The sequence below is a fragment of the Aspergillus nomiae genome, assembly GCF_001204775.2.
Source record: "Aspergillus nomiae NRRL 13137 chromosome Unknown contig00192, whole genome shotgun sequence".
NCBI classification, from domain to species: domain Eukaryota; kingdom Fungi; phylum Ascomycota; class Eurotiomycetes; order Eurotiales; family Aspergillaceae; genus Aspergillus; species Aspergillus nomiae.
The window spans coordinates 20,511-34,609 of NW_015378247.1; the positions used below are offsets into that span (position 1 = coordinate 20,511).

Here is a 14,099-nt window from a genome sequence, read left to right on the forward strand (position 1 = left end):
ATATACACTTTGTGCCCCGTCATCCGGCGTGTCTAAGACGCGCATATCATATCGCGTCGGCCACTCATGCTTGTACGGTCACCGAAGACATCCTGGACAGAGTCACGCGTCTCGTATGTGGACGCTGCCCGCCAACAACTACTGTATTTCCATCGCATAGAAAGATACACGCAGACTATACTCTAGTTGACGCGAGACAATTCCAGGGAAATAATAAGATCAAGGAAATGCAAGTATATGACGCAAAGCAAAAGGTACCATGGATGACGCCAGGTTCTCATGTGGTTTCTTCTAAGTTCCATTCATATCTCTACGAAACTAACAGACTAAATGCAAGGAAGAACGAGCCTGGTTGGAATCATAGAGCACGCCATGGATCTGTCCTACGCAGAAATGACACGGCTGGTCGAAGTCGAGACCCATCGCACCCGTTATTTCTTCTTGACTTAAGCAGAAACTTGGCCGATGGTTGCAGCAAGAGGTCGCATCTTCAATACCCGATTGATGGTCCAATCTCGACACCAAGGTTCGAGACGTCTGCCATAGATAGCTATGCGTTGAGCTCCGCCGCGACGAAGGATGCGACCGTGGAAAGCCCTACAAGGTTCGAAGTCAAGAGCATCACGGCCGCCGGAGATAACCCTTTCACGGAAATGGAGCATGATGGTATAATATAATCCTTCGTCATGCCGAGATCATGACAGGAGCATCATGTCCCAGGGCTATCAAGCACGAAGACTTCGACTGTTGTGTTCGCTATCAGGATCTAATAGTCGAAGACCGATCGGGGCGTCGCTTCATTACTGGATCCAAGCCGGCCAACCAATGCAGGATCGACGGCTGGCCGCAACGGACTCCGAGCAAATGATGCGATTGTCAAAGAGGGAGAACCGATCCATCCCGCCATGTATTAGCGATGGCATCAGTCGGTATCACGGAGCTTCCTGTGCTGCCCAAGTCAAGGATAGCCGTCTTCCCAACCAGCTGTGAGCTATTGCCTGCAAAACGGGTCTATTTTAAACTTCATGGGACTAGCGACAGCAACAGTCTGTATCTGGCTGCAATGGTGGGGGACTGGGGTGCTATCATCGACTTTTGGGGAGTTATCCTCGATCATCCTGAAGACATGGAGCAGGCCCTGTTCCGTGGTCTTCAGGGGCCCAAATCGTAGGCAACAGTCTGCCAAGTAGCCTAGGGATCAAAGCGATGGGCGGCTAGGGAGCCGCCTGCTGAGCCCAGATTTCCATCTGTGTCGAGGGCATCAGCGCTCGGTCATAGATTACCTGTACCAATGTAGAGGAGTCATCAAAGTCTACGGAGAGCATGTCCTGCTGAAAGACATTCCACCAACTCGAGCAAACTAGAAAAGGATTTTTGTCCTAGAGTCAACCTGGAAATAACATTTCTCTCTCACAAAGGGACGGCTGGCTTAAACAAAGAGAAATCTATTCAACTAAAAACTCTACGACGCGTTGGGCGTTGGGCACAGTTAGGGTTGGCTTTAACACGGGGTCCTCAATGCTGATAAAATTGCCCTTGACCATTACAGGCTATGGAATAAACCACACTCTAGAAGCAGATACTTAGTTATCACCCGTTTGTAAGTACAGTCCAACATTCAGGTTCTAAGTGATCTTTCCGTCAAAATCTTTAGTTGATGGCTGCAATCGGGAGGGACTGCGAAGAACTAAAGCTGCACCAGGCTCAGTCACCAACCACAGGAAGACAATTGGGGCTTTTATCGAGAGACAGGGCAGCGCGACTTGAATTCTAACGAGAACAGTAATTTTTCCAAATATGACCTTGATTTTAACGCGCTCTCGCGACGCTGATGGCGCTGGAATGGATATCATTATAGTCCGACAATGCTCCGAACGTTCTCCGACTCACCAAACATTGCCACATTCGCCACACCTCGGTTGGTTTGAAAGAAGAAACTAAGCGATATCGCAAATAAAGCTCTTGACCAGATTGTTGCATATACTAATATTAGGTACGAAGTTTCACCACATGGCGTTCTACCAATACTGGACTGGTCCTCTCCAAAAACAGTAAAAAAACATAGATCCGTCTAATGTGAAGGCGCAATGCAATGGTGTAGTATCGGATCAATCGCTGGGTTTCATTATGTATTCGTCAAGATAACAAGGCAGATGGTCTATATCTATAGTGCTTGACGCTAATAAAGGCAAGAAGTTGAGAATCAGCAACGGGCCCAGTGCTAACGCCGAATAAACTCCAAAGAATGGACAAAGAAGCGATGCAAAAGTCGAAATCAGGTAGTGAAGCTGTGGTGGTATCATATGGTTGAATTCATTTCCCGCAAAAATCCCTGGAGGGTTGCCACATTAGCTCTCTCCTCAATATACGGCGACTCCATATAGTCTAAGGGTCAAGACTCACCTCGCAGTCAAAACATGGCAATAACATCCTGTAGATATCCGCAAATGCTTAGTCGCGACCCCATTTCATCGCTGCGGCTGGAGTTTGGCCAGTGCTGTTGTTGTAGCGGCTTGCAAGCTGTTCGCAAACGCCCCAGACGCGTCTGCGGTTGGCAACACCCATCAAGTTCAAGTCGTCCATGCCGTACCGCGGAGTGGTCATTTTGTTCAGCCACAGGTAAAGCGACTTATAGTTGACGTCCTTCTGAGTCTGGAGCGTCTGGAATTCCCAGAGCCACGGCATGTCCCACTGCATAAAACGTTTCCAGAACGAGTTATCCTGAGTGATCATTTGGACGCTGAGAGAAGCTTGAGCAAGAGCTTTCAGCGAATCCCCGGGCAAAAACATGCAAATCTGCTGTGCGATCTCCAGGGGTAGTTGGCCGAATGGATCTGTAGGGCGTCGTTCTCGGAGTTCAATCTCCAGCGAAGGACGCTTGAATTTACTATCCGTGCTCAGGTTTTGGAAAAGCTCATCGACCATGGGGGTATCTGTTGGGTTCTTGGCACAGTACTGTTGAGGGCAGAAATTGGCAATACGTTAGGCACATTACAGTCTAATCTCTGGGGCGGCCACGCTTACCTCTGCCCCAGGAATGCATTCCCAATAACGGCCCTGCGACCGTAAAATGTCGTCTCCATAGCTCAAATGCAAGGAGGAATGGTTGGTTAAAGCAGACATGACACTGTAAAGAGCGTTGAGGTTGACATTGTTGATTTCGGTGGAACCCGTGAGTACTCGGGTCAAGATTTCGAAACAGCTCCAATGGAAGGGGAGGACTGGGCCGGCTGCGTCTTCGGTTCCCTCGTCGTAACTGCAAGAACGTTAGCGATGGGGTGTTTATGGTTCTCCCTTCGAGGGATCAGATCGGAGAGGTCAAAACCGACCACATAAAGGTTTTCCGGGCCGAGGGCTGATATTGATCTTGAGATAAGATTAGCCACGCTCATGCGGTTCACCAGCCTCGTGTAACACATACCATTGCCGGGTTTCACCACTAGTTCTCCCTGTGACAGTAGCGTGTAAGCTTCTCCAACGATGGCTTGCTTCAAGGTATGTTCAGATGTCGCCTACAATATCCGCATAATATCCCGGACCAGAAATAAACGCTCTGTAACCGTGTCAGACGCAAATTGACTCGCCGCTGGCATCTATAAGCACGCACTTGTTCGTTTTCGAAGTACCGGAGGGAGGAGGATTCGACCCCAGGCAGTAAGCCTTGTAGAGCCAGGAGATGTTATCGGTGTCGACCAAACGAGGATCGTAACTGCGCACGGGGGCATCGCTTTCTTCGGTGGGAATCTGGGTGATGTCTTGGCCTGCCTCGAGCGCCCGGCATCTCTTTTCAATCCACCGTCTTCGTCGTTCGATCGCGGTCTCCGACGGTGACTCAATGTGCATGCCGCTGAAGCTGACACCACAGATCGCGCAGTAACAATCGTACGCCATGGTGAAGGGAGGGTTGAATCTGACTTCTGGGAATTGTCCGTTACACGGAGGGGCGTTTGAATAGATAAAAGAGAAAGAAGGGAAAAGTTCAGTGCCTGGATTCCAGAATAAATGGTTCAGGGGGTCCACAGTGGAGAAGAGGATGGGGCAATAAATAGACAACCATGATAGGAGAGTGCCAGAAAACTCTTAGCGATGATCATCTTGACCGCCATGTCCTCGAAAGTTGCCAGGTCATCCCCCTCATCAATGCAAAATAGCGTTGCGAGCGGGTCTGGTCGACTGTCCTGGTTGAATGTAGCTAATTCTTGTTACATTTCACAATCCTGATTTGTACTGTAGCTCTCTAAAACCCTCCCTCACCGCCCGGAGATCGCGTCCCATGGCTCCCCGACTCACCAAACTCACGATGCTCATAAGGGGGGCTTATTAATAATTTAATGCTCCAGGGGTAGCTTTCGTTTCCTTTCTGAGATCGTCTCTGCCAAATCTTGAGATCCATTATTAAGGTTTTCCAGTCAATGACTCGGGATTTCCAGTTCAATGCAACCGAGCTAAAATCCGGGGTTCTCCAGTATAGGGTTAACTACTAGTAATGTGACCGCCTCGGACAATTGACACGTCTACACTTGCAAGCACAGATTGGGTGATGTCCTCAAAACCACACCACTCGAGCTATGGGCCTTCTCTCTCGCTGCCCAGGGTGGAACAAGTGTCAGCAATTCCTTTGTTGCCAACCACCGTCAAGGGTCATCTGACCCAATCCGGGTTCCAGACCTCCCGTGTTGAGAAATTCATATCCTTGGGAGGCGCACGCCATCTGTCCCACTAACAATCTTAGCGCGACGGCGATGCGCCACTAATTGTTGGTTGCAGCTTCTGGAAGACACTCATGACCTCGAAGGATGAGCTGAGCTGATACGGCGCGGGTAGATTTCTGTTCATTTTTTTTTCAGTTTTTGGTGGCAAACCGCGGCTGCGAAACAAATCATAGCTGGAGTGCCGACCTAACGTGGCAGCATTGATCGGCCAAACCCAGATAATCCAGTGAAACGCTCGAAATCGACCAACAGCCACTCTGATCGTATCCATCCGTCCCACGGTCGGGGCTGGGCGGAGTTGTGCCGCGGCAACGAATGCGTCCTTCCTCCGTCTAGCGGAGCGGAAACTTTTTCACCTCCTCCATTTAGCATTGACTCTCCGGATATGGAGCCGGTACTTTTGTACACAATTCTGGTTCCTGGCAAAAGTTGCTTATCAACGCCACCCGGAACTCCGGCACGATCGTTGACCGAGTTTGCGACCTGTTGATGATAATTTATTTGCCTTGCGGTGCCCTTACCCAGACATAGACGTCGAGGGAACCCAGGTACGACGCGTATGGTGCCTGCAAGTTGCTGAAATAGGAATCAATCTCGATTATATAGAAACCTAATTACTGGCCAGTTCTGAGTGACGATCTGGCGCGTGTAGCTCCAACGTTATCATCACACCAATTTGCCAATCACGCATTTCTCTTCGATCCAGCGTCATCACCAATTGTAAATATGCGTTGGCGAGTAGCGTTGTCCTACAAAATGCAAGGGATATGTAACCGATACTCCCATGTCTGACGCGTTAGGTGATCCACGAGGACATAGGTATGACCGCGAACAGGTCTAAGGGTCTGAGGTTACATATGGAACTCGAGGACGCATGCAGTGATCTTTCGAGAACATACTCATCATATTATATACTTAAGCCTCAAATCGTAATGATTTTTCGGCTACTCGGGCTTGTAACTCAGGGGTAGAGTGCTCGCTTCGCATGCGAGAAGTCAGGGGTTCAATTCCCCTCAAGTCCATTTCTTTTTTCCCCTCATTTTTTGGCATTGCTTTCGACTGTCTGTTTGTTTTCTTTTCCAATCATAAGAACTCGAGAGTTGCATATTACGTGTATATTTTCTTTCTGTATTAGCTTATCACGTTTCCTCCCATCTCTGATTATTCACTCGTACCAGGCGCGACAGTCCCAGCTACTCCATCGCGCATGGGTCACAGTCCATCCATGATCGTTTCCCGTATCGACGATACTAAACCTTTATAAATGGGAAACAGAAATAATACTTGTAGAGGATAGTAATCAATCAATATCGATTCAAGGTTTACATTAAACATTTGAGATGAACTGGAGTATGTCAGTCTGTTACAACACTATCATGGGAGCCGATATATAATCGCAGAACAGTGACCCCAATCAGGTGATGTTCGCCTAGCCTAAAAGGAAATAACCTCGTTGATTTTACAAAAACATGCAAAAGTATTTCTTCCACACTGATCGTAAAGTGGTAGATATCATTCCTTGTTCACAATTCTGTTGTCGAAGTTAGCGTTACGCCAGAGTCGTATCCTCATCTTAAACTCAACGCTTAAGTATATTATGAAATTTTCCGAATCTTTTACCATCCATCTTAATCCCGACATATATATCGAGAATGTGTATGAGGATAGCTCACATTTATCAGAGCAGACCCCAAACAATACTCACTATATTGAGAGATAATCCATATATACTGTTGGATGTCTGCTTCAGTTCATGAAGCTCAAGTACATGATCCAAGTTGAACCAGTCATTCCACCAAGCAATACCCCCCCCGCCCACCTAACAAAAAAAAGTAAACGAAGAGCCAGCAAGAGGCTGAGCTAGATCAAGATATGAGAGCCAGCTTTGTCTTGTTATTTGTGCTATGATGGAAGTGTTCAAGAGTATAGATTGATGTCTATCTACTATCTACTATCTACTGCACAAGGGATATCTCAGAGATGCTCGCAGAGCCTGGCCGTCCTAACGGTCGTTCGAAAGACCCCCTGTGATATCTTTGGTTTACTCTTGAGCTCCACATATTGCTCAGGTTTCCTACTGTCTATGTCCTACGTAGAACACGGGGTGGATATGTCATTCTTGCCATATTGTTGACAAGTTGTAATACACACTAGACAATTCCTTGACTCCAAGTATCGTGCCTTTCCTCCTATCAAGGACAGTGGCTTAAGACAGATAATACGTAATTGGACAATAGCAGACCCTCCAATCCAAGTCTCAGCCAAGAGACATATCTTACCCACGCCGCGTTGCAGCTGCCTGGTAACCCAACAATAAACTTGACCCAGGAGGTACGGCAGACTACTCTAAGCCAGGACAGGAGGGAGAACTATTTCAGGCTTCTCATAATCCCGTCGCAACCTCGTCCCAGATCTGGTGAAGGAATGGTTTAGCTAAACTTTGTTGATGGATATGCCAGCCAGTTGCTCCCGTTTTTGGCAGGGCAGGTACAAACGTGGGGCAAATGCTTACTGTATCCATCGTAACCTGATCGCTGGACCTGATGCTTGAATACTATGTAGCAAATCTCATGAGCTGGTGTGACCGACTCCCGGATAATCTACGGAGTACATCCGAACCTGCTGGCGATGTGCAGGAGAATGCCAAGCAGTGTGGACCGGAGTTAGCCGGCATGCATCGAGGCATTTTCCAGTGCCTCGCAAATTTTGAGACATGCAGTTTTGGGCAATAGCTCTGCAGTCTATTGATCCTACTATCGCGTATGGTCGGTTGAGATGTCGAGGGTTCAAATCTTCTGGACAATCTGCATCGTCCCTACCGGATCTTGCTCCGTATCCAAATTAACGGTTTCTGAAAATGGGGTTGGATCTGCACCCGCTAATGATTTTGGTTCTGAATCATTGTCCCCCTGTCTTAGGCTGTAGAAAGTTCGCCCTGTGTCATTGTTTTGCCCAGAGCTCCATAGCCTTTTCGCTGTTCAAGAAGACGTAACGCAGTTCACCTCATCATTATGACAACAGGTGCGGTATACAATCCTCCCATCTTGCTGGCGGGGGATTTTCAGTGGCGTGAGGAGACAACAAGGATATTGATCAAAGATTGCCGCCCCATCTACTATGTTTAGGGCATTGCTCCGGACCAAGTTCAATATAAGGAGCCAATGACGGACACTAGAATGAGACAATGTCTGTAATGTGGAGTAGCGGCTGTTCTTCTACCCGTTCAGAATCTTGTCTCTGCGAAACAACTGTCTCTCCTAAAATTAACGGCCCCTATTCCCCGATTGGTTGCTCCCTCGATTCCGAGGGCTTCAGAGCGTGGCAACTGAGGCACAGCACCCCACGTGATGGACAAGACCCCAATGACATCGCTAACTATGAGCCGAAATGAAGCTAAACTCGAGGGACTGCGGAGCGGACCGGCTAATTATAGCTCTAGGGTCGACTATTCTGCAGGATGACAACATGGCACCCATCGAACCGCGGTATTCTCCCGTTGTTCCTAAGATTTCAATCTCCAGAGCGGACAGTTAGCGGGTAATAGTTGCCATTAATGTCTTGGAAGAGAGTTCATCGCCTCGACTAGGTTACCACGCTTAACATATAAAAGCCATTCTCATTCCCCTTCTCCCTGCTATCATTCACTCATCAGTCAATCAATCCATCCAATCGTTCAAAACACCTTCGTTCTCTTTCAAACCCATTCGTTTACCGCCAACCTTTCAAAATGCAGTTCAAGAACCTTGCTCTCGCTGCCTCCGTCGTTGCTACTGCCGCCGCTGCCCCGGCTGCTGACAGCTGCTCCGCCCCGGCTTCGACCCCGTCTTCTACCCCTGGCGCTGGCGCCACTCAATACTTCGGCGTCATCGCCATTCATTCTGGCAGCGGTGTCCAGAACGCTGGCTTCAGCGCCGCCCAGGGTAGCCTCATCGCTGGCCTCCAGAACAAGGGATCCAGCTGCCAGGAGACCAGCTTCTACATCAACGACGGTGTTCTGAACATCTACGACAACACCGCTCGTCCCCAGGAGGTCTACGTTGACCGCTCCGGCATGGGTACGTGAAGCCTTCCACCCATACCCCAACAATGTACACCAAAAGCTAACCATATCATAGGCCAGGGCAAGATTGGGTACACCGTTGGTGTCGAGCCCGCCCCCAAGAACGCCGAGCGCAAGGGCTGGGCCATCAAGGATGGTCACCTCCAGTTCGACGGATCCAGCCTCATCGCCTGCCCCGCTGCCGACGGCTACAGCATCTGGGCCAACGCTGGTGTCGCCAACCCCGCTGGCAACAAGGATTGCGTTGGCATTGCTGCTCGCATCATGGAGACCAAGACCCCCAAGCCCTGCTGGGCCAACTAAATTTGTGCTTTAGCGTTTCGTTCTTTGGCGCGAGGACTTGTATAAAGAAATTATTTCTCCTTGCACATCTTCATTTTATTGAGCGAATTGTGAATACTTCTGTGAAAATATTTAATATATAAACTTCCTTGCACGGAAAAATGATTACAGTTTATCAGGCGTTACTAGTTACTTAATGGTCTCATTTCTTGTTGACGACCACCTCATGATATGCCACGGTTCTCGGGTTGAGGTGCTGGTCCATGGCTTAGCATTTATAGTCGCCCAGAATGATGACCTAGATGTGTTGATGCTAGATGGACGCAGAGCCAGAGCTTGGTATTACATATCCAAGCAGATGGTGGCTCTTTAATCTTCCTTGGTCGCCGCTTTGTGGATCTGCCACACCTGACGTTGCATCCGCAGATCTGCACCGGGTTGTATAATTGAGACGTAGAACGTGGGAAACATTCTACTGATTCCAATTGTCTTTAAACACAAATGAGTGGACCAACTCCGTTATCATTACGTCAATAGTCAAGACCAACCCTAGCTTTCCGCGTGGATGGATATGGTTCAGTCGTCGACGGTTGCGGCCGTGGCACCGGGCGGATAAACCGTTAGATAACTTTAATTGACGTCTAGAATATACTCCGGAGTATCCATGACAACGAGACATGCGTGTACATATGGCTTTCTTGTAGTGACACGAGAATCTCGACTGGAGAACACACATCTTGGCCACAAGCTGGTCAGAATTGATGTGGCCTGCTACCTGAATAAGAGCTTATGCTTTTCAGACCACTGTTCTCTGTATACCAGGGACGTCATGGGAATTCGATAGATAACTCCACCAACGTTCAGAGTGAAGGGTGTGCATCCTATCAGTGGACCTACGATGGGTCACCCCGAAAACTAAATATAAAGTTAATGACACTCGGCTACGCTGCCAAAGATGGGATGTTTTTACGTCGCCCAAGCAGAAGGTTGCTCAGCCTACGAGTTTCTTTTGTTTTAGGCACTAGAAAACCCCCGGACAGATATTGCTGCTTAATACGAAACAGGGTACAATACAAATATAGACATCATGACTCTATCAGGACTGTATATGAGTAAAAACTGACTCTTGTGGCGATTGGAGTTGAGATTTAAAATTCAGTTGGTTTGAATCCCAACAAACCATTTACTACGTTTATTGCGCAACTCTTCCGCATGCAGTCAAACAAACTGCCACTATATGTTATTCTGTTCTTCATCCATGGAACTAAGGGTGTGGTACCGGTTCTATGATACAATTGACTCTGATATGACGGCCAGCATGACAACCAAGTATAAATACGGCAATGGTGACCATCCCATCTCGCATGAAGAAACGATGGGTTAAGTACAAATATCAAAGCAATTATCTCTCAAGTTCAAACCGCAAACTCAAGTAGAGTTACGAACAATAATTCAAGATGAAGATCACAAACACACTTGGCCTTCTCTTCACTGTTCTCGCCACCTCTGCCTCCGCTACTCCTTTCTATTATGGCTGGTCTGACAGTGTGACCATCCAGCTTTCCAACGACTGGTCTGGCGCAAATGCCAAAGCCGACGTTGAAACCGATGGCAAGCCGCACCCAATCCAAGAGCTCTTCGACGGCTCAGATATTGAACAAGACGGCAAGATCTTTGCAACAAGCGCCCAGCTCATCAGATTTCACCATGATACGCTCTGTCGCGTACTTCAAAGCGACCCCGAGGTCAAAGTCACATTGGACGACGAAAATACTTGGTCGTTCCTGGACCGCGGGGCCTGGGTGGATGTACACCGCGGTGTGGTGGTCTGCATCGAAAAATAGTTAGTTTATGAGTAAGGGTACATGTTTCTGGAAGTGGAGGTGCCTATCATACAGCTATTCTTCTGTCAGAAGCAGTTGCTTGTATTGCAGATGAAGATGGGTTATTTGGCGGTGTTTGATAGGTTATTGTTTTATTTGTATTCTTCCTAGGGTCAGAAACACGACCTAGTAAAACTTCATCTTGGATTCTTTGAAGATGCAGTCGAATAGTAGTGAGTATTGGTCGGTACTTCTAAGAGATCCAGCTGAAGAAGCTTGTGAGTAATGATTAATGACACATTGTAATCGATCAAGAAAGGCGACCGCAATAGTCTCTACGGGTGCATATAGTAAGCACAGTAAGCTGGGATGACAATAGGATACAGCGTGCCTCGCAAGGTAGGAGTAGCAACAATGCCATAGGTATCTTATTACGAGAAAGTAAGAGTAAAACCAAGAATCTCTATTCACAGACTCACCTGGAATCCCTAGCATGCAGCTCCAAAGTTATGTGTGGATTAACATTTGGTCGGAATAGCTCATGGCTAAAGATGGTGCAAAATCGCTACACATCTATACATAGCAGAGGAAAATCGGGAGTTTCTAGCTCCTCGGTTTCTTGTAGCAATGTTCCGTATCCAATAATTATTTCAGTCATGCCATTCACGGATCTCTTCAAATCAGATGTGACTGTATGCCTGCCACCCCACGGCCAGTTAATTTCTCTCTTTTTAATGGGATCTTCAGGAGATCCCAAACAAGTCAAGATCATCTTGCCCACCGCACTGGCTACGAAAGGAGCTTCCAGGAGGCCCAAACTCTGTACATTCCGAGTCGAGAGTTTATTCTGCCTTTGTCAGTCTGGGGAGCATTAATTACAAGCGCAGCCTCCCTCCGGTAGTGGCTTTCGCTGCTAGCATGAGTGTATACTGGAACTCTACGATAGAGCTGGCCGATCGCGTAGGGCGGGAAGACACTGGCGGATTGCTCGAAGATTTTTTTTTTCAATCGATATGAAATAACGCTATTGAAGCATCGCTCCCCCTGGCCCTACGGAGGACAATTGACGCCCTTGCTTGGTGATGGAAGAGGTTACATCTCCACCAATCAACCCTCGCAAACCCTGTCAGGTGCGATGGAAGCCCTGACTTAGCCTTGTGTGGGGAGATGCCAGGGAATGTTACAAGGTGAGCTCAACTCTGTGTTGACGGATGTAATTCTTTTCATAAGTAGGTAGATTAACTGGTGCGATGTCTGTAGGACATTCTTTGTCCACATAACATAGTGATATCATCTACAAGTTATAATGTCCACAAAACCTATATGAGCTATGGTGAAGAAGTGTAGATCCATTGACTTGGATTCATTGAGGTATTGTTATGTTTATTTTTTACCCCACCCCCTTTCTTTGATTATCTAAACAATCGCGAAGCATCAGACGGAAAATGTTGCATTTTTCCAGGGGTCTTGGCATGTCGCAGAAAATTTCCCCAGATTCTGTTCACCAACAAGCAATTCCTTGGGCTCTTGACATCCGATAAAGCCCGGGGAGAATTCACCCATGGAAAAGATGTGAAACGAGGGGCTCATAGGAATTTGAGTGTATTCTTAGAGCTTGCGCAGAAGGATTTCTACCTTCCTCCTAGTAACCTCGGTACTCCTGAATACCTGACTAGGGGTAATCTTATGGACAAGATTTTTTTCTAAAATAAAATAAAGGAAGAAACACGACAGAAACGTACGCAGGACGGAGTCCTCCAAAAACAAAACTCGCAGAGACCTTGCTCAAATGGCAGTGCCAATTGACTTCGGAATTGGATTGATCGAAAGCCGTTTTCAGTTCAGGAGCCCTTGTTTCAGAATGTCAATTTTAGATACATTTCTTATCCGCATTCCGTCTAGTGTGGGAGAACCCCTTAAACAGTCCGTAGTTATTGGACCATGGCTCAGACGCTACTAAGATTAGACTCCCACCGTGTTTGGCGCTAATTAATTCTCGAATTGCCCTGCCTGCTTTCCTTCTCGGATCAACCCCTGATCTTTCCTTTTAATCTTCCTTCTTCCCATGTTCTCGAACCGATCGTCAATCCCATCCACCCTGCATCCGCCCTCGAGATGCCTCCAATGGCATCATCCCTGTGGATTCGCGAGTGTCAGGATGACAACTCTGCAGCCTGCGAGAAGCCTGTGAGTAACTTCACTAAGACCGGTGTCCCTGGCATCATTGTTGGGGTGTAAGTACAGTAGTGTTCCCGATTGTTATACTCCGAGGGAGAGACTGATCGTTTCCCTAGTTTATTCCTGATCGCGGTCGGAGTCTGCTGTTATTTCCTTTATCGCAATAAGAAGAGAGACGCCATAGAAGCAAAGGCGGCTCAAAAGTGGAATGACAACGACCTGTAGACTGCGGTCTTCCACCAGCTTACCCCGATAAATCTCCGAATAATCCCACCTTACGTCCTAATACCCCTGTTTCGACCACAACACTTTGTTTCCGTTCGGTGAATGAGAGTTGCTCCGGCAAGGGAATCCACTAAGCGTTGCTGAGCATCGCAGAGGTGATCAAGAGTACATATGTCGGATTGAATACGCGAGCGTGTTGCTTCGAGTGATGCCGATAATCGCCTGTCACCCGCGGGGAATAGCTGACACGTCATCCAACGGTCTTATTGTGACTGACACACAATTGCTGTCCTAATGAGAATATACACGAACTCGGCCTATGTGCCCATATGGGTGGATTTTGCGAGGGAGTGAATACCTGGTGCAGCATCTTACAACCCAGCGGCGGATGCATGACATCCACGGTCATCAATCATCTCCGGTTCCCTTGTTGATTCTGGTACTGTACTACATGTTTTCGGTTTGTCTTGCGTCCTTTGGAGCGTTTGAATTTTATCTGTATATATATCACATGTCGACTTCAGCTGTTGTATGTAAACTGCATGGTTGATGCATAAAGAGAGTGACTAGGCAATGCAGTCGCTAAACGACCATAAGTTTAACCTGTCGGCTATGGGAGCTCCGTGATAACGGTAGACCTACTCAGCATCGTCGGAAAATATCCACTGAGTGGGTCAGGAAGATGGTTGCGGTGATTGAGTAAACAAGTTGAAGCATAAACTTAGAATCATTACCGCACCCAGTCGTGTTGCTGAGTATCGCCGCAAACGAGCGCTTTAGGTTTGAAACCATCTCGGCAGGCGCAATTTGCAGAAAAAA

At 47.7% G+C, this 14,099-nt stretch overlaps 4 protein-coding genes across 4 annotated transcripts; 3 read left to right on the forward strand and 1 right to left on the reverse strand.

Annotated features, from left to right (window-relative positions):
* Window positions 1–2,285: 2,285 nt before the first annotated feature.
* On the reverse strand, window positions 2,286–3,984 carry ANOM_006758 (F-box domain protein; the record flags this gene model as incomplete). The annotated part of the gene is made up of 7 exons (XM_015552014.1): window positions 2,286–2,332; window positions 2,404–2,955; window positions 3,025–3,256; window positions 3,330–3,366; window positions 3,422–3,449; window positions 3,517–3,553; window positions 3,608–3,984. Coding segments are annotated over 6 exons (1,215 nt in total), but the record flags the coding sequence as incomplete, so codon positions are not given.
* A 4,455-nt stretch (window positions 3,985–8,439) lies between these two features.
* Window positions 8,440–9,075, forward strand: aspf34 (cell wall protein PhiA; the record flags this gene model as incomplete). Its single annotated transcript, XM_015552015.1, has 2 exons — window positions 8,440–8,767; window positions 8,828–9,075. 2 exons carry the CDS (start codon window positions 8,440–8,442, stop codon window positions 9,073–9,075), a joined length of 576 nt encoding a protein of 191 aa, XP_015405630.1.
* A 1,436-nt stretch (window positions 9,076–10,511) lies between these two features.
* Window positions 10,512–10,898, forward strand: ANOM_006760 (uncharacterized protein; the record flags this gene model as incomplete). Its single annotated transcript, XM_015552016.1, has 1 exon — window positions 10,512–10,898. One exon carries the CDS (start codon window positions 10,512–10,514, stop codon window positions 10,896–10,898), a length of 387 nt encoding a protein of 128 aa, XP_015405632.1.
* A 2,094-nt stretch (window positions 10,899–12,992) lies between these two features.
* ANOM_006761 (uncharacterized protein) lies at window positions 12,993–13,280 on the forward strand (the record flags this gene model as incomplete). Its single annotated transcript, XM_015552017.1, has 2 exons — window positions 12,993–13,111; window positions 13,172–13,280. The coding sequence occupies 2 exons, from the start codon at window positions 12,993–12,995 to the stop codon at window positions 13,278–13,280; spliced, it is 228 nt and encodes a 75-aa protein (XP_015405633.1).
* Between the last annotated feature and the right edge of the window lie 819 nt (window positions 13,281–14,099).